At 39.0% G+C, this 26,059-nt stretch overlaps 1 protein-coding gene across 3 annotated transcripts; it reads right to left on the bottom strand.

Moving 5' to 3' along the window:
* Nucleotides 1–923: 923 nt before the first annotated feature.
* On the bottom strand, nt 924–24,819 carry LOC131537316 (zinc finger protein 664-like). Of its 3 annotated transcripts, none has more exons than XM_058770648.1 (3): nt 24,353–24,819; nt 8,896–9,525; nt 924–4,807 (listed from the first exon to the last, which is right to left on the bottom strand). In XM_058770648.1, exons 1-3 carry the CDS (start codon nt 24,609–24,611, stop codon nt 3,558–3,560), a joined length of 2,139 nt encoding a protein of 712 aa, XP_058626631.1. In that variant the 5' UTR covers nt 24,612–24,819; the 3' UTR covers nt 924–3,557. The 3 variants fall into 3 exon arrangements, with proteins under 3 accessions (XP_058626631.1, XP_058626632.1, XP_058626633.1); XM_058770649.1 differs by lacking the exon at nt 24,353–24,819 and adding an exon at nt 10,432–10,509; XM_058770650.1 differs by lacking the exon at nt 8,896–9,525.
* Between the last annotated feature and the right edge of the window lie 1,240 nt (nt 24,820–26,059).

The following is a 26,059-nucleotide window of genomic DNA, read 5'->3' as shown; positions in this document are numbered from 1 at the left end:
TTAGACTATACCATCAAACTAAAACATTTAATACCAGACCAAGACTGGGGAGAAACTGAGGACTTAATTAGAGCAAGCAAACGAGAACTAAACAAGCTGCACCTGAACAAAGGAGAGGATGAACTAAACAACATAATTACATAAAGAGTGAATAATTGTACGAGGTGAATTAAAGTATATGCACAAAGAAAGTATAAAATTTTATTCAGAATTCAGAAAAAGCACTTTGTCATTTGTAATACATTTGTTGAGGATCTTGTCCATCAGATGTTTGCTACTGTAATGAATATGATAATTATGTTTTTGGTAACACTTTATTTTAAGGTGTTCATGATACAGAGTAATTACATAGTTAAGTGCTTAGTAGTAGCCATTGTACTTACATGAAAGAAAATGTACTTACCATGTAACTAATTTATGGAACAGCCTGTACTTATAGTTTGTAATTATGTGCATGTAATAGGCTGTTACACATATATAACAGACAGTCTGTTACACATCTACTTATGTAACCAAAATATTTTTACACGTGTTGCAGACTTTATACAACATAATTATAAATGTAAGTACACAGACATAAGCAACTTCAAATAAAAAGTGCATAAGTGTACTTCGTGTATCTATACTGTACACCCTATCCAGCTGCACCTTAGTTTGATTTAACCCACCACCAGTACACAACTAAAATACATGTAATACATTTCTAATTACATTACAGAATATTACACAGGCATAAGCGACTTATAATAAAGTGTATCAAGAGTGTACTTAAGTGTACTAGTATCTGTGTAACAGTAGCTGCCTATTACATCTACATAATTACAAACTGTAATTACAGGCTGTTCCATAACTTAGTTACACGGCAAGTACATTTTCTTTCATGTAAGTACAACGGTTACTACTAAGTACTTAATTAGGTAATTACTCTGTATTATGACACCTTAAAATAAAGTGTTAGCATTTTTTTTAAGAGGCAGGGGAAATTCCCAACATGAAACAAATAACCTTTTACATGCAGCACGTTTGCGTTGTAAGAATGTCCAGGAAACCTTCAGATATAAAAACACTGACTCGTTGGGTGATGTTTTCTCATTAAGATCGTAAGATTCACTGTTAATTCAATATAATATATGACAATACTAGTAAATAACAATATGGCGCTGCAGTGGCTTCACTTCAATGATCTCATCAGAAATCCAGGTCTCTATTATAGATCAGTGGTGTAAACTCATAATAATGGATTACTACGGTCACATGGACATAACAGACACACACACACAGCGGCCATAAAGTCAAGACATCAGATTTTCTCTAATATATCGCTTTAAGTCAAACAACTTGTTTTCATAATCCTTGGAAGTCAAACTCAATCGAAAATCAAATTAGATTAATCTCACAGCCCTAAAGTACAAGAGAGACCTTGCTTCTGGATTGCAGAAACAAAAACGCGACAGTGATGAATGTCTTGATATTATCACATGTAGAAACGGTTGACAAGATACAGTTAGCTTGATAATATTTATGTAGCAATAATAAACTGTAGGTGTATTTCCTTAATTTACCCAGCACCAAAAGAAGAACAGTTATCATTTGCTTTTCGATACTACAGTCTTTCGTAATTAAGCCCTAGAGCTCATTTAATACCGGGTTCATGTATTCATTCCTACTTACAAGAGAAGCAAAGAAGGATCAGTTGCAAAGCTTCATGACAGTGACCTGAAGTGATACACATGCATTATAAGACAATTGAACATAATATGAAATTCATAAGAAAACACAATGATATTTATATCATGAAGCAAAATGGCATACAAGAATAAAACTTTTTGACATTGTTCTTTAGGGAGGAAGTCCATCTTTGAGTTAATCTGAATCTCAGTTGAATCTGCTAGTTTAGAACATGAAGATGAACTTTAGTCACTGTGAAAACTTTAGATAATGTTTCTTTGTCATGTTGCTTGTTATGACTGGCCAGGACAGATTTATCCAGATGATATTTTACTGCTTGATGCATTATTGTGTTGCATTTGATGAGAAGGCAGCATCAGATCTGATAATGCTGGATCTGAAGATGATCTACATAGGACTCATCCACACGAAGCCAGAGCTTTCCCTATCCCATGTTTTATTTTTTCATTCTTCTGTAAACATGGCGTTGTCTCAAGAAATATCTGTGTACACACAAAATCACTGAAACTGACTCAAATGATGTAGTTTTCATGCCAGACCAATATGTGGCGCTGTAATTCTGCCACAGAGATACACTAAAAATGGAGAAGACTTGGAGCATGTGTATAAACCTTGTGCACTTTATACAAACCCAACACAACAACAAGAAAAGATAGTAAAGTTAGTAACGCTAATAGGCTTCTGCAGCATGAACAGAAGCATGTAGTCCGTCATTGTTTTTGCTGTTAAGGCCGGGACACACCAAGCCAACTTCAAAGAACTAGCGGCGACGAAAGCCGATGGTGTTGTCGCCTCACGTCAGACCAAAAAGCTGCGCACTAGGGCTGTGCAATTAATCGCATGTGATTCTCATGCGCATCTCCTCAGTAAAGTCGGCTCCGTGATTGGCGGTAAATCTCCATCACCTGTTTTCAAATGGAGCTACGCAATATCGTGTTCATACTCGAATGCGATTCATCTGCGATTATGAACGCGATATCGCGTAGCTTGTCAGTGAACTACGGCTCTGTGTATTAACTGCCGCTCCATTTGAAAACAGGTGATGGAGATTTACCGTCAATCACGGAACCGGCTTTACTGACGAGATGCGCATGGGAATCGCATGCGATTAATTGCACAGCCCTACTGCGCGCGAACACACTGCACAGACTACAGCCGACAGCAAACTAACACATGCGTTCTGTGGAATTAACTGTCTATATCAGCAGCTCTCAATAGTATATATTCGTCATTCAAAAGGAGAAACCGAAACAAAGATATACTAGATAAACGCAGATATACAAAACATGAACAAAGCAGCGTTTGCTTACCATTTTGAATATCAGTAACGTCGATAACCTTAATAACTTTAAGCGGCTCATGTTATGAAAACGTTTGCGTATTAGAATGATTAGAAAGATCACGTAACATTTAAACAGCCTTCTGTTTGTGCCGCCTTCATTTACGTGCTTGTTTTCATCACTTTCACTGTAATTCTCGGGCACTGACTCGTTTGCTAAACTGAACATCCAATCAGAGTTCTGCCTCTCGCCAACGGTCCCAATGGCGATTCAACATGTTGAATTGGGCAAACTGCCGCCGACGTTAACCCGACGAGTGAAACACACCACACAAACTAGCCCGACCGTTGGCTTGGTGTGTCCCGGCCTTTACATGATGTAGCGGTGTCTGACTAGGGTAAAGACGTGGGGTGATGACATCATCGTTTCACAAAATATAGATTGGCTGTACACACAAAACACAAAGGTGTTGTTTTCAGATTTATCCACTTTGGGACCCGGTTTAAAAAAAATAGAATTTCAGGCTCCCAAAACGCCCGATACGTCTGGACGAAATGCCAATATGATACACAATTTTTACGTATACAGCTAAACGCGTCTCCCTGTGTATGAGGCCTTAATGTGATTGTTTTTTGTATGACTGTGTAGAGCAGATGATTGATTGAAACGCTTCCCATGTGCAGTGCAGTGATACGGTTTCTCTCCAGTGTGGATCATCTCATGTGTTTTCAGAGTTGATGAATGACTGAATCTCTTGTCACAGTGTGAACACTTGTAAGGTTTATCTCCAGTGTGAATCCTCTCATGTATTTTCAGAGTTGATGAATGACTGAATCTCTTGTCACAGTGTGAACACACATAAGGTTTTTCTCCAGTGTGAATCCTCTCGTGTGTTTTCAGAGTTGTTAACTGACTGAATCTCTCGTCACAGTGTGAACACATATACGGTTTCTCTCCAGTGTGGATCCTCTCGTGTGTTTTCAGAGTTGATGACTGACTGAATCTCTCATCACAGTGTGAACACTTATAAGGTTTCTCTCCAGTGTGGATCCTCTCGTGTCTTTTCAGATTTGATGAATGACTGAATCTCTCGTCACAGTGTGAACACGTATAAGGTTTTTCCCCAGTGTGGATCCTATTGTGTCTTTTCAGATGTACTGCCTGACTGAATCTCTTGTCACAGTGAGAACACTTATAAGGTTTCACTCCAGTGTGGATCCTATTGTGTCTTTTCAGATGCACTGACTGACTGAATCTCTTGTCACAGTGCAAACACTTATAAGGTTTTTCTCCAGTGTGAATCCTCTCATGCAGTTTTAAACAGGTCGCTGTAGTAAAAGTCTTTTCACACGCAAAGCACATGTATTCTGTCACACCAGTATGTGTTTTCTGATGCTTTTTCAAATTTTGTTGATGCAAAAAACTGTTACCACACAAATGACATGAATGTGCCTTCTCCTTTAAATGAACTTTCAAGTGTTTCTTCAGAACTGAAGCCCATAAAAACATTTTACCGCATTGATCGCATGCGTGCTGCTTCTCTCCAGTGTGGATATTCATGTGATCATAAAGGTTTGCTGATTGTGAGAAACTCTTCCCGCATTGATCACAAGTGAATGGGTTCTCTCCAGTATGAACTTTCACGTGATGCTCAAGACTTGTTTTGTGTGTGAAACTCTTTCCACACCGAGTGCAGGTGAAAGATTTCTTGGCTCTTCTTTTCTTTAAATCTTTCTGTTTGGTTTGAGAGCAACTCAAAGGTTTTTCTCCAGTTTTGACATGATTTTTCTCCTCAACTTCACTTGATTCTTTATTCTCCTCATTTTCTTCAGTCAACTCTGAAATAAAAGTAAAAAATGGTTCATTTTCAGTAACTTGTTAAAAGCTGAGAAATGTGAACATTAAAGCAAACCCTGATGTAACAGTGCAGGGCTCCAGAGTAACATTTGAGAGCAGCGCCACTAACTTTTACAAATGGTGGCACCAGAAGCAGATTTGGTAGCGCTGGGGGCTGGTGTGTGGGGTATCAAAAATAAAGATAATTTAATAATAAAATTACTACTGTTTTGCATTAATAAGTGCAGTTACAAATAATATTACGCTTATTTCTTGGTAAAACATTTGACAGTAAAGCACTGAGCTTGAGTTGGGGAGCATACAAAATTTACTTTTATTAACATCAGTAATGTGCAAAATCTAATTTTCATATAGAAAAATTGATATATTCTACTCTTACTAAATGTACCAATATTCTTGCATAGTATTATACAGAACTGACCAACAACTTTAGTGATTATAATTGATGTAAGATTCAGTTGCAAAATGAAAAGTTTGGTGTTTTGTGATTTTTTTACTACATACTTGTCAAAAGTGCAGAACTTTGACAAAATTTGATTTCTAGATGATAGTGGTAATTTTGTGTATGGTTTTATTTTACATAAATGCTTGTTTACCACAAAGGATATGGATAACACTGGGAAAGTGTACTCCAAGTAGGGGAACGCTACGGAAGCCACATCCTGCGTAAAGGAGGTAACCATGTGGAGATTACACATATGGACTGGCCTTGGCAGTACTACATATGGAAGTCTCTGAGGTAGACTCAGCCAGCCTGGGGTGAGATCAATACAGAAGTAGGGGCTGTAAAACCCTGACTTCATCTCGGCTGGAGGGACCGGCTCTATCACGTCCTTCGCCAGCAGGACCGCGACTTCTGCACGCAAGACAGGAGCATCTTTGTTCAACACAGAGGTGAACCGAATGCCCCTGAACCTGGGAGGACGCCAGGCAAACTGAACCACCGATGTACCCGCGGTAGGGCAGCGAAGTGGAGCACAGGGACCTGACTCGGAAGGCAGAGTGGGATCTGAGTGCGCGGTGCGACACTTACCTGGCTCCACGGTTGGGCAGGGGGCGTGGGAGAAGGCATCGTGTCCTCGGACCGGACCCTGCTGCCCGCTGGCGAAAGGAGAGGGGGACGGGGGTGTAGAGACTGTGTCTCGTGCACCGCCATCCTGGCCCTCTTGGGACCCATAGAAAAAGGAAACTGCTCTTTTTTTTTTTTTTTTTTTTAGAGGTTTTGGGTACCACTGGCTGGGGAGCCAGTGGCGGAACAAAACAAAAAGGGAACAAAATATTCTCCACCCGGCCCTTCTCCAGGGGAAGGAGTGGTGCGGTCACCATCTCCTGAAGAGCAGGATCCAAAGACTCCAGGCTTGGCAGGGGCGGAGACGGGCTGCGCCACTTTCCTGCGGCCAGCTCCACGCTGCGGACATTGTGAAGGAGGGCGCCCTCGGTGATGAGCAGACGGAGGGACTGCAGCCGGCGGCTGGGTGGAGACAGCAGCAGACCGCCGGGGCAGGATATGGCAGGAGTCTCCCTCATATCCGCCAAGGTCAGCCATAGGTGATGCTCCTGGACCACCAATGTGGACATCGTCTGACCCAGGGCCCGCGCCGTGACTTTCGTCGCCCTTAGGGTGAGGTCCGTCGCTGTGCGCAGTTCCTGCAGCACACCTGGGTCAGCACCACCCTCGTGCAACTGCTTCAATGCCTTGGCCTGGTGGACTTGCAGGAGGACCATGGCGTGCAGGCGAGCGGACGAGAACTTACAGGCCCTGGACGGAAGGCATGGATTGCGTTCGACTGGGGAGATCTCCACATACACTTGGGCCACCCCACCGCCGAGGGTGGTGAGGACGGAAGAGGGGCCAGGCCTGTTTCGGGCAGAAAAAGGTGCCCTCCAAGACCTAGTCACCACCTGATGCACCTCCGGGAAGAATGGAACTGGAGGCAGCTGCTGGCGATTGGCCTGCGCCCCCAGGAACCAATCTTCCTGTCTCGAGCGTTCGGGAGAAGGAGGCGGCCTCCAGTGCAGCCCGACGCTCTCGGCGGCAAGGGAAAGCATAGCAGTCAGCTCTGGATCTGACTCGGACAACGCCACTCTTTCTGACAGAGGCAGCGCAGCTGAATCATCATCTCCAGAGCCTAGCTCGCCCTCCGATGCAGCGATCGACATCCTGTCATCCGCTGGTTCTCCGAACGAGATGCTGGGCCCCTGCCCTGACCGGGGATCCCGCGGGCTCGTCCGGAAACACCAGATGGTGCGATGCGCTGGAGGAGTGAGAGGCCCGCGGAGACGCAATCGACGGGGAAGCTCTCACTGTGATCCTCAAGTCACCTTGACCATGAGCCGAAGTAGCCCTCCAAGAACCGGAGTAGCTAGAACGGAGCATGGCAAGGGGGATACCCCCCCGTTTGACGAGGAGGTATCTGGAACGCAGCATCGCGATGATCATGTTCCCACAATGAGAACATGACTCATCCACGAGCGCTGCTTCAGCGTGATGAAAGCCCAAGCTCGAGACACAGCGATCGTGAGCGTCAGATGAAGCCAGGAAATGACCACATCCAGAAACACACGAGCGGGAAGCCATCTTTAAAAAGACGCCCGTCACTCGTGGAGCTCTTTTATATTGCTCTTTTACAAATACTCTTTTAGAGAAGCGCTGAAGCGCCCAGGGGAGGTCGCAGCGTGACCGCAGAATGAAGAGCTGCAGCACGCCGTCAGAAGCAGCAGCACTGACAACAACCTTCGCTGACGCGCCGTAACACCAACTGCTTCATTTGCTGTGTTGCAGACACTCTTGGAGATTCGCGCTGAAAGGCTCGGCTCCGAAGCGAAAAGCTGATGTGCGTTTGCACGCGCTCTCCTTTTATACCCGCACTGCGGGGCGGGGTGCGCTTGGCGAAACACGCACGCCAACTGTCATTGGCTTGTTTTGTTAACACTCAAAGGTGATTGTGCTCTTGGGCGAGATCCTATTAGTCAGTCATACTGACGTTACGTCGAATGTGACTGACTGATAGGGAACTATAGTGCTATGTGCTTTTTTTAAACCATTTCCATAGGTTTCACATTATCTGCTTGGAAAATATGTAAATGTGACTAGAAACACCAGAGACTTGAAAACTTGAAAAATAGTGTGTTCCATGGTTAAAATAAAATATGTTCTGGTGTTTATTCATGTTTATTTCATGCTTTACATACATATGAAAAGACGATAGGAATACGCGTGCGGCCTGAACTGAGGCGCTACGGCAATGCATCACGACACATTAAAGAGCCACAAAACGGTATTATTTGAATTTCTTTGAATAACAAAAATTGAAAGCTGAGATTCCTGAGACCTCTTTTCATACCAGAAATAACCTGCTCTGTCTTGTCTGTCAGCACATTATCAGTTTTCTCTTTGCTCTGTGATGTATTTTTCACTGTGTGAGAACATGTGTAGTGTGAGAGTGGCATTGTTTGTCGGAGATAGCAACAATAACTAACGGTGGGTGGGTCCTTGCGAACGGTCAATTACTCACAGCAAAAGTGATCAATAATTACTGAAAGTAAAAATGAAAACTAATGAGATAGATCTCTCCTACTGACTTACAAGTAGGGATGTGTATCGATAAGATTTTAACGGTTTTACTATTCTTACGATACTGCGCATTAGTTTGGTTTTTTAATGGCATTCTTTTTTTTTTTGCATGAAAAAACGGCCCATTAAATACCATGTTCCGGTCCCCATGCCTTCTTACAAGAGAAGTAAATAAGGATCAGTTGCAAAGCTATATGACAGTATATCTTCCATCTGCGTTTTCTAAATACATCTTAAGTGGAAGAATAATTAGTCATTTTGAAAACAACAGTGAAGAAAGTGTTAGTCAGTGTTACAGTCCCTTCTTCAGCTTTCTCAACAAGAGCAGGTTGTAAAAACTTCTGCTTTCCTTCATGAAAGAGTCAGCAAACTACAAGTGACGCATGCATTATAAGACAATTGAACATAATATGAAACTCATAAGAAAACACAATAATAAAATGTTTTGACATTGTTGTTTTGGGGATGAATCTCAGCTGAATCTTGAATACTTACTGTGATAGTTTTTTGTATGTCTGTGTAGAGCAGATGAATTATTGAAACGGTTCCCACATGCAGTGCAGTGATACGGTTTCTCTCCAGTGTGAATCCTCTCATGCAGTTTTAAAAACTTTGCTGAAGTAAAAGTCTCTTCACACTCCAAGCACATGTACTCTCTCACACCAGTGTGTATTTTCTGATGTACTTTCAAAATTGAAAAATGTGAAAAACTCTTTCCACATAAATAACATGAATATGGCTTCTCCTTTGTATGAACTGTCAGGTGTTTCTTTTGGACTGAAGCGCTCGAAAAGGTTTTATCACATTGATCACATGAGTACAGTTTCTCTCCAGTGTGGATGTTCATGTGTTTCTTAAGGTGTGCTGATTGTATGAAACTCTTCCCACATTGATCACATGTGTAAGGTTTCTCTCCCGTATGAATTTTCATGTGACGATCAAGACTATATTTGCTTGTCAAACTCTTTCCACACTGAGTGCAGGCAGAAGATTTATTGGCTCTTCTTTTCTTTAAATCTTTCTGTTTCGTTTGAGAGCAACTCAAATATTTTTCTCCAGTTTTGACATGATTTTTCTCCTCATCTTCATTCAATTCTTCGTTCACCTCACTTTCTTCAATAAACTCTAAAATAAAAGCAAAACAGTTTATTTCTCAGTAGCTTGAAAAACAAAAACAAAAAAAAAACAAAACGGAGAAATATGAATGTACATAAAAGTGAACCCTGGTGTAAAGACAATTTCTATACAAAATTTTGTTCCTTTTGATGCAATTTTATAAATTATACTTCCCTGAAACTTTTCATGAACAATGATCTTCAAAACATAATTTTAAAACATTGTAGACACAATCCCATATTTCTATAAGGAGAACTATTAAAGGGTTACTCCACCCCAAAACACACGGATACATTTTCTACATGCATTTACGCTTTGCTTTGAACGAAAACAGCATATCCTTGCGGCGTGGCTGACACAGAGTAGCATACGCAATTTGTATGAGAAGGAGATGAATTGTTGAATAAAGTCGTTATTTTAGTTCTTCACGAACAAGAAGTATTCTCGTCGCTTCATTACATTCAGATTGAACCACTGATGGCAGATGGACTATTCTGACGATGCCTTTCATACTTTTCTGGATCTTGACAGTGTTTTTTACTTGGCAGTCAATGGGACAGTCACAAGCCTCCTGGTTTTCATCCAAAATATCATAAATTGTGTTACAAAGAAGAACGAAGCTTTCACAGGTTTGGAACGACATGGCTGTAAGTGATTAATGACAATTTTCATTTTGGGGTGGAGTAACCGTTTAAGTATGATTGATCAACTACAAAATTATCTAACATACATTTTGTTGAAAAAAGTGTCCCTTATTATTTGCTGCTCCATCTATATCAGTGGTCGGGAACCTTATTATATATATTTTCATTTACTTTGGCTCTTTTGAACTGATGTACATTGCTTAGGCATTTGTGAGCTGTTCTCGTTTTCATTCTCAACAAGTGAATCCTCTGTTGTACTGATATCACTCACTTCCTGCTCTATCTGCACTGTGACTGGCTCAAGTGTGAGAATAACTTCCTGTTCTTCTTCATTTTCCACCATGTTACTGCTTGTCGGCCTCTCTCTTACATGGGGCTCAAGGAATGTCATGATGTGAAAGTATTTCCAGACTTTCTGGCTGTCCGCTCCTCCTGACCCACTCTTCTTCTCTTTCATTGCTCTCCTCTCTTTTATATATTTGTCCCTGAGATTTTTCAATTTTTTCCTCACTTCTTCAACTATCCAGAGAAAAAAAAAAAGTTTAAAAACAAAACCAGAAAAAGAGTTAGTACACTGAAAAAAATAAGAATGATTGCGAATTATACATGAATACATAATGTCAGATTTATTTGTATAGTCCTTTTCACAATGCACATTGTTTCAAAGCAACTTTACAGAATATCATGATGTTAATGTTTACAGTATCTTATTTTATATAATTTATAGTTGCATGATACCCAATATTGTGCTTTTTTCAATACAGGTTTCTGGCAACTGGAGACTCATTTGTGAGCATAGCTTTCAGCTACAGAGTGGGAACGTCAACCGTAGCAACAATTGTGGATGAGGTCACCAAGGTCATCTGGGATGTGTTGGTGAATGAATATATGCCAGTACCAGAAACGCAAGATTGGGTGGAAATCGCTAAAGAGTTTCAGGAAAGGTGGAACTTTCCAAACTGCATTGGAGCTATTGATGGCAAACATGTGGTGTTACAAGCTCCACCAAACTCTGGATCATTATATTTCAACTATAAGGGCACACACTCTATTGTCCTTCTGGCATTAGTTGATGCAAATTATCTGTTTCGTGTAATTGATGTTGGAGCTTTCGGAAGAAACAGTGATGGAGGAGTATTTTCCTGTTCCTCTTTGGGAAGAAGATTGAAAGAGGGAAAACTTGGCATTCCAATGGACACACCACAAGGGGTAGAAAGCCTTGGGCCTATGCCACATGTCTTTGTTGGAGATGAAGCTTTCCCACTGCAAAAAAAAATCTGATGAGGCCCTTTCCAGGACAGCAGCTCACAACAGAGAAGAGGGTATATAACTATCGTTTGTCCCGGGCAAGAAGAGTGGTAGAGAATGCCTTTGGCATACTCTCCAATCAGTGGCGAGTCTATAGGCGGATGATGGCTGTTACACCTGAGAAAGCAGAGGCAATTGTGAAAGCCACATGCATTCTGCACAATTTCCTACGGATTCATGGCAACAAATGTGAGGAAGAGCATGCAGCAAGAAGTTATCCATGTGACTCCCAGAATTCTTTGCAGCCAGTATTAAGAATGGGAGCCAACAGCAGCAGCAGACTTGCAGTGTCTGTTAGGGAAAAATTCTGCACCTATTTTAGCTCACCTCAAGGAGAAGTGTCCTGGCAACACTCCATTGAATAAACTAATATGATCAACTGGCTACAGATATTAAACTAGGATAAATCAGTTTCAAATATGTATATAGTTACAAACACATGTGTATATAGTAATCAAATCAAAAAGTCAATTAATCAGTAGATAATGAAAAGCAGCTGTTACATTAAACAAAAAAAAAAGTATTGAATAAAACAGATGGCTTATTATCGATTTTGTGTCTATAGCCTTCTTGAACCTGATGCACACCACCTTTCAAAAGTTTGGGGCCAGAAAGATTTTTAATGTTTTTGAAAAAAAATTATCTTCTGCTCACCAAGGCTCCATTGATTTAATCAAACACTCACACACACACACACACACACACACACAGCATTTGTATCATTACTGTCACTTCAATTTAATGCATTCTTTCTGAATAAAATAATTAATTGAAATAATTGGATAATTAGTGTAAACATTTTTTTTTTAAATGTTACATAACCAGATTTCTGACTATCACTGTTTCCATAAAATTATTAATCAGCAAAACTGTTTTCAACATTATAATAATAACCATAAATGTTTCTTAAGCAGCAAATCATTATATTTGAACAGCTGTGCGTGCGTGTGTCTGTGTAAAAATTAATACTTCACAATATTACTGATTTGCTGTTTTTTGATCCGAAAATTCAACCTTGGTGGGCCAGAAGAGACTTATTTAACAATCGTACCAAATCCAAACTTTTGAAAGTTAGTTTATATTTTATCATGACATTTAACCACGCACAATAATGTACTGTTTGGACATTTTGTACATATTTGTATTTTTACCTGGCAAACCAACTCATGCGCTCACAAGCTCCCATGCTCTGGATTTTTTATTTATGTCTCTGTATGAGATTTTAGATTGGTCATAACAGTTCTGGGAAATCCATCAAACTTAAAACAATCTTCTCCTCCATTTTCAACTTTCCATTATAAGTTCAGTTAAATGTTCTATGATTGGTTGTTAATAATCTGTTCACTGATTGGTTAAAGCCGACGCGGCTACCACTGCCGCTCACAAAAAGATAAAATATTTTTATCTTTGGCGGCGCCTGCCGCAAAGCGCCGTGCTCGTGGAAGCGGCAGGATTTTGGGTGCACGAGCCTCCGCGCCGCCAGCAAAACCGCTCGCGGTTTGCCGCTTTCCGCATGTCTCCCATTGAAAATGAACTAGACACTCGCGACTGCCGCGTCCCGTGTGAAAGGGCCTATACCGGTGAACGCGACACTGTTTGAGAGGGGTCTCTTTTCACTATTGCATTTTGGCGAGGACACAGCTGTATGTGTTACTAATGCCGAGTTCACACTGCATGATTTTCAAACTCGTCGGATCGCTGTTGTTTTCACACTGCGTGACTATCTGGGGAAGCATTCAGTCGCTGCTGTGTTCACATTGCACGATGGATCGGCGACAGGGGCTTTCACATTGCACGATTTCACAATAGGAAGAATCGCCGACAACTCTGTCTGATCCGCAAACTACGTTTCACAACAAAACACACGCGAGAAGTGATAAGGAAATAACGCGAGAACCTGCGTGCGTCAGCCTGTTGTTCTCCAGCGAGACTGGAAGTATTAAAAAATATAGCCCGCAAATGGTCTGTGCGCTGATTTCCAGCTACAAAAACAAAAACAGATTGCAGGAGGGAGATGCAGGGAACAGGGATTGTGTTCTGCAAAGAGTGGTAAATAATAATTTTGCAGTAACTGTTATGCTGATGTTGCGGCTGGTCAAGCGTTTGTGCTTGTTTCTGTATGATATAATTGTACATATTAAAATACTGATATGGTCTATAACTCCTCACCGAACTTCCCTCTATATGACGATATATGTCGGATGGACGAAATAAAAAGTCTATCGTTTCATATTATGTTCTATCGTTTATTTCGCGGTGTCGCAAAATACATTGTTTACGGTAATACCTTTTAATCATTTGGATGACTGAGATCTTTACACACCACCACGGGGCGTGAAGCGGCGACAGAACCAGGTGGAGAACGAGGAGCTCGTTCCTAAACGAGGGACTACATCTAGCATGGGCACGCGTTTTTAAGCACTGCAGTTTTAAAACAACCGATTTTAAGCCGTTGAAACACAAACAACAGAGCTATATGCGTGCGCCGTCTCGGTTTCTGTGTGAGAGGTGCATTTTTAAAAAAAATGCGGCTTTATTGGCTTTGAACGATTACATAAACACAATATGCGTCAGCATCCCCGTCTTGGCAAGTATCCTCATAAAGACAGCAATTTAGGTCTTAAGACAGAGGAAACAGCTGAAGGAGAAAACGCATATGTAACAGTATATTGGATCCAGACTTCGGTCTTAAAGGGGAAGCTGTCCAATATTCGTTCTGTCTGCCATTCATATCAATCATTGCACATTGCTTGAAAATCTCTCACTGTTCCTGACTAAATCACTTTTGTAACTTTAATAAGAAGAAATAATAAAATAATAATGATATATATATATATATATATATATATATATATATATATATATATATATATATATAGAATCTATACATAATACACGTGTTAATTATATCTATCATAGATAGATATAATTAACTCAGTGAAGACTAATTAATTTACACAATGTATGTAGCGTTTCTTATTTATTGTAGTTTTTTGTCCTATTGCTTGCAATTAGTTTCTTATACTTATTTCATCACTGACTTTATTTATTTTCAGTGAGCTTGAGTTTTTTTTTTTTTTTTTTTTTAAAGGCTTGTATTAGTTTGATATTGACATTGGTGACAAGGATTATGAAAATGCTATGGTATCAAAGATTTTAATATCATAAAAACAACAACAAAAAAAATACTATATTGTGATATATATCGTTATCGTGACATAAAATTAGTCATATCGTGATATAAGATTTTGGTCATATCGCCCACCCTAGCACTCAAAGTTAAAAGGATTTCAACAGCGTGTTTCATTACATCTCTCTTTGAATGAATCAGCGTTTTAGAATGTGTAGTTGAATGAATGGTTTAAAGACTCACTTAAAGACAAACAATGAAACTGCACTGACTGACAGCCCATCTAGAACTCGTGGATGAAATATCAACAGAAAAAGTATATTGTCAGTCAGATTCGAGGATCAGAACTAACTGTTTTATATATATATATATATATATATATATATATATATATATATATATATATATATATATGCTAACAATAGACTAACGATCTTATTGTCAGGTTTATGTTTTGTTATGTGGACCGTTAATTTTTTCATTCTCTTCTGTTTCACTTCCTGTTTCAACGCGATTTAGTTTCGGTTTCGTTGATTTCTGAATATTGACCTCGTTACATCGTAACACATACACACACAGATTATATATATATATGAAAGTAAATCATATTCTTCTTTTAAAGAGGACAACTGTGTAGCCTTTTGCTCAGTAAAATGTTGTTTTTGTAGGTTTTGCAATGATTGGATTTTATTTTCTAATTGTGTACAGGTGTTGGTCATATAATTAGAATATCATCAAAAAGTTGATTTATTTCACTAATTCCATTCAAGAAGTGAAACTTGTATATTATATTCATTCATTACACACAGACTGATATATTTCAAATGTTTATTTCTTTTAATTTTGATGATTATAACTGACAACTAAGGAAAATCCCAAATTCAGTATCTCCAATACAAAGAAAGGATTTTTAGAAATCTTGGCCAACTGAAAAGTATGAACATGAAAAGTATGAGCATGCACAGCACTCAATACTTAGTTGGGGCTCCTTTTGCCTGAATTACTGCAGCAATGCGGCGTGGCATGGAGTCGATCAGTCTGTGGCACTGCTCAGGTGTTATGAGAGCCCAGGTTGCTCTGATAGTGGCCTTCAGCTCTTCTGCATTGTTGGGTCTGGCATATCGCATCTTCCTCTTCACAATACCCCATAGATTTTCTATGGGGTTAAGGTCAGGCGAGGTTGCTGGCCAATTAAGAATAGGGATACCATGGTCCTTAAACCAGACACTGGTTGCTTTGGCACTGTGTGCAGGTGCCAAGTCCTGTTGGAAAATTAAATCTGCATCTCCATAAAGTTGGTCAGCAGCAGGAAGCATGAAGTGCTCTAAAACTTCCTGGTATACGGTTGCGCTGACCTTGGACCTTAGAAAACACAGTGGACCAACACCAGCAGATGACATGGCACCCCAAACCATCACTGACTGTGGAAACTTTACACTGGACCTCAAGCAACGTGGATTGTGTGCCTCTCTCCTCTCTTCCTCCAGACCCTGGGACCCTGATTTCCAAAGGAAATGCAAAATTTACTTTCATCAGAAAACATAACTTTGGACCACTCAGCAGCAGTCCAGTCCTTTTTGTCTTTAGCCCAGGCGAGACGCTTCTGTCGCTGTCTGTTGTTCAAGAGTGGCTTGACACAAGGAATGCAACAGCTGAAACCCATGTCTTGCATACGTCTGTGCGTAGTGGTTCTTGAAGCACTGACTCCAGCTGCAGTCCACCCTTTGTGAATCTCCCCCACATTTTTGAATGGGTTTTGTTTCACAATCCTCTCCAGGGTGCGGTTATCCCTATTGCTTGTACTTTTTTCTACCACATCTTTTCCTTCCCTTCGCCTCTCTATTAATGTGCTTGGACACAGAGCTCTGTGAACAGCCAGCCTCTTTTGCAATGACCTTTTGTGTCTTGCCCTCCTTGTGCAACGTGTCAATGGTCGTCTTTTGGACAACTGTCAAGTCAGCAGTCTTCCCCATGATTGTGTAGCCTCCGGAACTAGACTGAGAGACCATTTAAAGGCCTTTGCAGGTGTTTTGAGTTAATTAGCTGATTAGAGTGTGGCACCAGGTGTCTTCAATATTGAATCTTTTCACAATATTCTAATTTTCTGAGATACTGAATTTGGGATTTTCGTTAGTTGTCAGTTATAATCATCAAAATTAAAAGAAATAAACATTTGAAATATATCGGTCTGTGTGTAATGAATGAATATAATATACAAGTTTCACTTTTTGAATGGAATTAGTGAAATAAATAAACTTTTTGATGATATTCTAATTATATGACCAGCATCTGTTAACTGGTCAGTTTTCGCTTTGGCAAGAGTAGAAGAAAAAGATATACAGAATCCTCGTATAGCACACTTAGTCGATTTCCACATTATTTGAGGATTCACATCAGAGGGCATATTGATTTCAAGAAATTCCATAATATATTCTTTTAGTGAAATAATGAAAGTCTGATTACTTAATAATGATATGTTAAAGCGCCATCGGGGGACTTGGCTTTAACATCGGAAAGAGGAACACTGCACAACACAGCAGAATGATCAGATAATAAAATTGGTAATATAGAGATGGAGGAATAAGACGAAATTAAAGATGGGCTGAGAAATATGTAGTCTATCCTAGAGAAAGTCTTATGTCTATTAGAAAAAAAAGTGAAGTCCTTAGCTTTAGTATTCTGAATTCTCCAAAGATCAATTAAGTTGAGCTCCGTGATAAATTTATTCAGTAATTTAGAGGATGGATTGGCTGTTGTATCAGACTGAGATTTATCCAAAGCAGGATCTATGACAGCATTAAAATCACCACCCACCACTAATGGGCAGTGAGTCTGCTCAAGTAATGTTTTAGAAATCTGTGTAAGGAACGCACTGTCTGTCTCATTCAGACCATAAATAGAGACCAATGCTAACCTATTATTATATATTTTGCATCGGATAAAAACAAATCTACCCTTCTCATCACTACCAAGGTGTTCAATTGTTAAATTTAACTTTCAGTTAACAAGGATAAGCACCCCCTTTGTTTTATTTTGAGCGCAGGAAAAAGCCGCTAATTTATAATATTTATTCTGAAAACGTGCCACGTCAGATTGTTTTAAATGTGTCTCTTGAATTAGGGCACAGGAAATAGATTTACGGTGTAAATATTCTAACACACGGGTTCGTTTAACAGCAGAATTTAAACCATTCACATTCAGTGATCAAATATTTAGAGTATGCATTGAATATTCATAATCCCAAGATTGTATTCAATAAATGAAAAAAAAAAAAACACAGAAGCACTTCCATTCTGTAAATAGCATGTAAACGCGGATGTGCATTTTAGATACCAAACCTCCTAGATGAAAAATCCCTTTAGAAATAAGGTAAAATAAATAAAAGTATAAATGTCTGTTGTAAAAAGTAAAAACAACATAAAAACATGAACAACCATAAACAAGGAACAACTCAGACACAACTCGGTTCTCATTACCGAAAATATAGGTCTGACTGAGCAACAAAAATAGTGATGGTTCGTGACTGATCCACTCCAACGCAAGACATGTCTCCCGAAAGGCCCACACAGCCAAAAAAATATTTTTAATTAAACCTACTCTCAATTAGTCCCCTCCAAAAAAAAAAAAAAAAGGATTGTCAGTCTTATCAGCAACGAGATCATTGTACCGGATATATAGGGACAATATCTCAGTAGTAGAGAGGAGAGAAGAAAAAGCAAAAAATAGATTTAGCAAGCGTCCATGTCCATCCTACCATCATCCCCAACTAGGGCAGCTAGAACCATGTGCATCCCGGCCATCACGTTCCTCTTGCTGGACCGGAGAGACAGCGGCTGCTGTTCCCCCGTCGCCACCCCGCAGAGCCGCGGCATATGTCTTCTGCTGAGACAGGGAGCTGATAAAATCCTCCGCTTTCTGAGGGGAATCTAAGCTTTTCTGTTCCCCTTTGTGCCGTAGTTTAAGTACCACCGGATACATGAGGAAGGGCTGGAGGCCAAGCGCTGTCATCTTCTTCAAAACCGGACCAAATGCCTTTCTCCTGATCGCTGTAGCTGGACTAAAGTCGGGAAAAAATAGTAGTGTGACATTGTTCTGTGCGCATTTCACCGGATAAGCCTGCCGAGCACCCTTCAGGATATCTGATCTGTCTTGCCATCTCAGTACACGAAAAATAAGAGTGCGCGGCCGATCGGAGCCTCTCCCTCCGTCATACACGCGGTGCGCCCTGTCAATCTCAATGTCACGGCCCCTCAAGAAAGGAATCCACTTGGGAAGATTAACTCTGAGGAAACCAGCCGCGTCGGATCCCTCAGCCCCCTCTGGCAGCCCCACCAGTCGTGCGTTGTTCCTCCTGCACCTGTCCTCCATATCTGTCATCTTCTCGATGAGTCGCTCCAGCTGATTTCTAACGTCCGTGACTACCCTCCTATCCTCACGTGCATCTGCTTGAACAGAATCAACGCGGTCACGTGTCTGCTTCGCTGCGGTAGCTATGGTCTCAAACTCCACTCTTAGCTCTTTAACAGACTTGTTGGTCGCTTCAACTTTTTGATGATATTCCAATTATATGACCAGCACCTGTATATATATATATATATATATATTAGTTCTGTCAATCGATTAAAAAATTACTTGCGTTAATCACAGTCATGGACTGTGATTAATCATGATTAATCACAAATTTAAAATACTAGGATTTACCTGTAAATGAGATTAATAGTACACTTTTACTCAGAACTCACTTGAAACAACCATTGAGTGTTTGTAATAACTTCCTTTTGCGATCACATGTGGAATTTGGTCGTTTACTGTTGTTAAAATGTGCTATTTATAACCGTTTATATCACTGCACAAATAAGCATTTCAGATGTACACATTCATCTAAAAAAAAAAAAAATCACATACAGACCATATCTATCGTAATCGTGTGTTTATTATCTAATATACTCTATAGTGGCTGTTGTCATGTTTATTTCTGCTGTGTAAAAGCCTTAACATGTATACTCCAGCTGTAACTCACCTTGTTTGTGATTTTACAACCGCCTCTCCGTTCTTGATTTTTATTTGTCTATATACACTTTGGGCGGTCGCGGTACATTATAAAAGAAGCCCAAAAAAAACGTAAACCACGGCTCTGTAATTTTTCCCGCATGCAAATGCAGCGTTTTTGCATTTGAATATGGATTTTTATTTTAAATTCAAGTTTTTTTTTTGTTTTTTTTTGACAACCCTAGTGGCTTATTCGCCATATTATGCAATGAACTTTCGCCCCTTCATAAGTATTAGGAGTGCATAGTCTAGTCTTTGCTCTAAAGCACCTCCAGCTGGCAGAGAATGAGCCTGTCTACAGCAACATGTTTTTGTTGTTGCTCACTCTTTTTTCTGTTTTCTGCAGCAACTCTGAGCACTTTTCATATTCTTTATCCTGGCTGAAGCACTTTTTGTTTCAATCTATAAGAATAATCAGCCTATGTTATAGTTTAAAGTTAAATATATTAATATTAATCAGGTGAGACTGAGAATCTTGTGTATATTTGACAGTGATTTCACATTTCTTGTTTGTATGAAGTCTAAATACAAATAAAAGGTGACCGTTCATTTATTTGTGCCATTTGTTTTATAAAATATTATAGTTTTATAGGAGGTGGTTTCATAGACATGACAAATCCTTTTTTCATAAGTTGTAGGTACAGACAACTGTTGTGGGTGTTCTTGGCAGTTTTTCTGAGGATTTAAAAAAATATATATATAGTTGTATAGACCAAAATTAAGACATATATTTTGATATAAATTTTGTCCATATCGTCCAGCCCTATTTTAAATAGTCTTAGACTTAGTCTAGTCCAGAATGTAATAAGCTGATTTCCTGGAGGAAGACTAGAGCTACTTCAGGACTAAATTGAGGCTTAAATGAAACCTACCAGGAAGCAGGTAAACTTTAGATTAACATTGTGTTTCTAGTCTTTATATATAAAAATTATTGGCACCCTTGGTAGATATGAACAAATGAGCCTGTGAAAATATATCTGCACTGTTAACAATTTAGATGTTTTTATTCCAAAAAGTACATTTGATTTACTTTATGTTTTGAAAGATCAAAAGGTAAACAAATAAATAAATAAATAATAGTTTTAGTTTCGCAACCTTCTTTGATCTTATTTTCGTAGGGTGCCAATACAATTGGTTTTTTATTTGCATGTTGTAAAACTTAAACAACAGCTGAGTAGAATAATTTATGATTCTTAAATTCATTACAAAGAGATTTCTGGGCAATCCTTTTTTCTTTTGTTCGACACCTGATGTGTGCAGTTTACTTTGCTTCTTCAGTAAAAAATTTTTTTAGTTTTTGTTTTTTGATTGCAGTCTTTTCCCACTGCTGTTGTTTTATTTGGATTTGCTTCTCAGTTCCATTCAATTTTAAGCTTTTCTTTGTTCATTCCATGTTTTATAGGCAACCTCTATCATGCTAATTCAGATTAGCACAGTTGGTTTTAAATTAATCTAGTTTATTTTAGTTCAGGACTCCATAGTTCAGCAGGGGTATATTCCAGAAAGCATGGTTAACTTACCGTCAGCTAAACCCTGAACTTTCGGTTGATTAACCCCAAACCTTGCTTACTCGAGGTATGTGGTTCCAAAAACATGTCGGAGTAAGTTCATTCAACACAGAGTATGTTCCTGGTTAAGACTCAAGACATTCTCAACAGAGCGATGAATCGACGAGTCACTATGGAAACAGACGCTAAGAAAAAGCGCGCCATGCTGTTTTTTCTTCTTCTTTTGTTCAATGGTTGTTTACATGCTTAGTGCATATCGCAACCTAATTCATGGTTGTGCAATCATTTTTACTTTTTTCTGTTTAATGTTTAATCCTCGAGAATACGCATTATATCGTTTTTTTTATGCTAATTATATATTAAGTCATATCAGATATGTATTTTTATTAGTGGTGGGCATAGATTAATTTTTTTAATCTAGATTAATCTCACTGTAATCTTGGAATTAATCTAGATTAATCTAGATTAAAATGGCTCATTTGAATTCTGCCAAGTAGATCAGAATAAGTTCACTACTAGTAGTAAACAACTAGCAGTCATCAAGAATTTAATATGGATAACATTGAAGACATTGTATGATTGCACGACCTGATATTGCCAAGTGCAACGTGTTCCTGGGTCAACATATTTTGTTGACCCTGGAACAACATTTTAATCCAAAAATATAATCTTAACCATATTCCTACACCTAAACCTAACCTTACCCATGAGTAATCCCTAAAATCTGAGGAACTGATAGATGAATTACACTGATGTACAAGCACCAAACACTGATTATAATCCTAAACTTCACAAAAATTATAAACTGGTTCTTGAAATCTGATTGGTTAATCACAATGTTGTTCCAGGGTCAACAAAGATGTTGACCCAGGAACACGTTGCACTTGGCAATATCAGGTTTGGTGGGAGTGTGCTCACTTGTGTGTGCGCTTACGTTTGTGTGTGTGCGCACCGCCAAACCTGATATTGCCAAGTGCAACGTGTTCCTGGGTCAACATCTTTGTTGACCCTGGAACAACATTGTGATTAACCAATCAGATTTCAAGAACCAGTTTATAATTTTTGTGAAGTTTAGGATTATAATCAGTGTAATTCATCTATCAATTCCTCAGATTTTAGGGATTACTCATGGGTAAGGTTAGGTTTAGGTGTAGGAATATGGTTAAGATTATATTTTTGGATTAAAATGTTGTTGACCCAGGAACACGTTGCACTTGGCAAAATCAGGTTGTGCGCACACTCCCACTCCTATTTGTAAATATTAAGCCGCAAAACGTCTATTTAAATATGACTTCTGTGTGTCTCTGTGTTAATGTATGGCACAGACGCGCGGGTTTGTTCACTACTCATACAGAAGACCACGTGATGCTTGCGGCGATATTAACGTCTGTCGTCTCACTAAATGAGGACATAAATACATGAACAACATCTCCAGAACTGCTCTGAGAGTCACTTCATGAGCATTCGAGCGTTTCATTTGAGAAAAACTATCCTCACGGCAACCCGTCAAAATAAAAATTCGGTTTCACTTGAAGACATTGGGCAGAATGTAATAGGCTACTACTACTAAAACTATTAAAACCTTATCTTTAAGGAATAATCATAAAAGCCAAACCTGATATTGCCAAGTGCAACGTGTTCCTGGGTCAACATCTTTGTTGACCCTGGAACAACATTGTGATTAACCAATCAGATTTCAAGAACCAGTTTATAATTTTTGTGAAGTTTAGGATTATAATCAGTGTTTGGTGCTTGTACATCAGTGTAATTCATCTATCAGTTCCTCAGATTTTAGGGATTACTCATGGGTAAGGTTAGGTTTAGGTGTAGGAATATGGTTAAGATTATATTTTTGGATTAAAATGTTGTTCCAGGGTCAACAAAATATGTTGACCCAGGAACACGTTGCACTTGGCAATATCAGGTTGTGCGTGCGCACCGGGGCAGAACTCCGCTGTGCGCGCGATACAGAGAGTATGACCATGTAACCATGTAACGTAGAGATAGAAATGACTTGCCGATTTCCATTGGGAAGCTTCTTAAAAATAAATTTTCCCTGAAGCAAACCCGGCGGCTTCATAGCTGCATCCATGTTAGCACGCATACACACAGGTTCGAAGACTCGTTCTCGCCCCCTACAGTGCAATTCGGCTAGGTATACATCTGCGCTAAAATATCGAGGTGAAAGTCATCATAGCTTGCGTAGTATAGACCCAGCTCCCAACCCAACTTTGAGAATAGATTAACGGCGATATTTTTTTTATCGCCCGAAAAGAGTCTCACGTTAACGCAGCACGTTAACGCCGATAACGGCCCACCACTAATTGTTATTATAGAAATACATTATAGAAAATGCCGATCCATGTATGAGATGATGTGTATATATATATATATATATATACACACACACATATATATATATATATATATATATATATATATAAAATAAATTAAACATTACCTTGTCATAGTGTTTTATAATTTATACAGATAACTTATATGCCAATAAAATAAATAACCATATTAGAATAATATATTACCTTATTACTTATATTAGCGCTTTATCAATAACATATCATACATATACATACATATATATATTAGTACTGTCAATCGAAAAAAATTTGACAGCAATAATATTATATATATATATATATATATATATATATATATATATATATATAATATGCTACAATATTGTAATATTATATAATGTGGTGCGCTATCTGTCACGCCCACTGAAGGCTCATCAGTAGATCATACATGCTCTGATAGCGCTGAAGTGAACTAACCCTGGAAAATAACCTGCTCCGGAGCAGGTTATCTTTAGAGAGCAAGTTACTATGGTTACTTACATACCCTGAAAGTAACCTCCGATTTTGGAACCGAAACCTGAGGTTATCCGCTCACTTATCCTCAAACACACCCGGGTATGTCACATAACCTGCTTTCTGGAATACCCCCCAGGAGTTAGTAATCTGTACTTAATCTGTGTTTCAGAAAGCCATTTTTTTAAAACCTTGATTAACTATTCTAGATTAAGCCTACTTCTGGCTTAATTTAAACCCTGTCTGGGAAACTGCCCTAGAATTTACCTCAGAAGACTGCGATGCGGGGTCAGACCCCAAATGGTTCAAGCTTTGTACGCCTAATGTGCCATTAAAGTCATTAAAGATGAATGAAGAATAAACACCAACCTCCTTGTTCCTCCTGTTTTATTCTGCAGGTTTCTGGTTCCTCGTGTTTTATTCTGCAGGTTTCTGGTTCCTCGTGTTTTATTCTGCAGGTTTCTGGTTCCTCGTGTTTTATTCTCCAGGTTTCTGGTTCCTCGTGTTTTATTCTCCAGGTTTCTGGTTCCTCGTGTTTTATTCTGCAGGTTTCTGATTCCTCCTGTTTTATTCTCCAGGTTTCTGGTTCACTCATGTTCTCCTCACTCTCCTCTTTAACAAACACCATCTTCACAGCAGCAGATCTCAGTTCAGATGATACTCCTCCAGATATTCCTGCTTGCTTCAAAACTTACTCACGATTGTGAGGATGAGAATATTACAGGTATTTATTGAACAAATTCCAAAACTGTATCTTTACATTTACAGAAACATTTCTAACCGTCTGTATTAAGGCAGCATCACAACAAAACAACAGAGAGCGCGGTAAAACGAATCTTCTTCCTCTGAGGTTTAATGGTGTTTGACAAACAAATGTGTGTTTTGGCGCCACCCGCTGGACTGGAGTGTGAAGCTTCTTCTTCTTGTGTGATTTGCAGCAGCTTAGACGCTTCAAATGCGTATTGCTGCCCTCCTCAGTTCATCTGAACAACTACATCTCATAAATTAAATCCTCAAATAAAGACCAATGTGGAGTAAAAACCTTATAACAACCTTTGTTGCTTCATATTCCTTATTTTCAAGAATCGATTTTAAAGATAAAGATGAGACTCCGGATTTCAACAGATCAGGAAACATGTGGTTTCTTGCAGCACGAAGAATTTCACACTACATGCTTCATGGTTTCTAATTCTCCACACAAACATCCCTGCTAAAAAAAACAATAGAAGCCCAATAGAAACCATCACAGAAATTCCAATGGTTTCCATTAACCAAAAACTACATGTAACCAAATTCAAGGTTATTTTGGCTATGAGTGGGTTACACATACATCTACATCGGGTCTAGTTAACCGCAACGGTGAAATGACGGCTATTGCTTGCTGGGAATGGTCTTATTTTCTAATAGGCCTAACAAAGATCAAATAATCTTCTCCCACTTTGGCCTAAATGTGCGCCGTTCTTTTTTATTTTATATTTTGTTGAGGCGTAGGAGGTGTTATGTTTCTGCACTCTTCCGTTTTTAGCAAATAAAGCTAAAAACTATTTTTGTGATGGTTTGTATTTTTCTGTGCTCTGTATGGAACATCAATGCCTGTTTAAGTGATGAACTCCATTACTTGTGTTTGTTTTCAGACATGATAACCAGTGTTACAAAGTAGTCTGATTACTCGTTACTGAAAAAAAATAACGCCGTTAGTAACGCCGTTTATTTATAACGCCGTTATTCCCATCACTGATGATAACAGACGTTTTATACCTGTGCTACAACTGTTCCCAGATAGCAAATAGTAATTGAAACGATGTTAAATCAACATCCCGCTGTCAACGATAAAATCATTGAATCAACGTCGAACTCTGATGTTGATTCTTCATCATGTTGCACCCTCTATTATCATTGAAACAACGTTTAAATCATACCTAGAGATCAACAGAATTTCAATGGTATTTCGATTACAATGGATATTGAAACAATGTTGAAATCCCAGCATATCAACAAAACTTCAATGGTGTTTTAGTATACCACAGGTTTAATCTGAAGGTCTGTAATTTTAATATAATATTAAAAACATTATTA

The sequence above is a fragment of the Onychostoma macrolepis genome, chromosome 03 (assembly GCF_012432095.1).
Source record: "Onychostoma macrolepis isolate SWU-2019 chromosome 03, ASM1243209v1, whole genome shotgun sequence".
NCBI classification, from domain to species: domain Eukaryota; kingdom Metazoa; phylum Chordata; class Actinopteri; order Cypriniformes; family Cyprinidae; genus Onychostoma; species Onychostoma macrolepis.
Note: the sequence above shows the minus strand (reverse complement) of the source record. Positions and strands in the feature narration are given on the sequence as shown.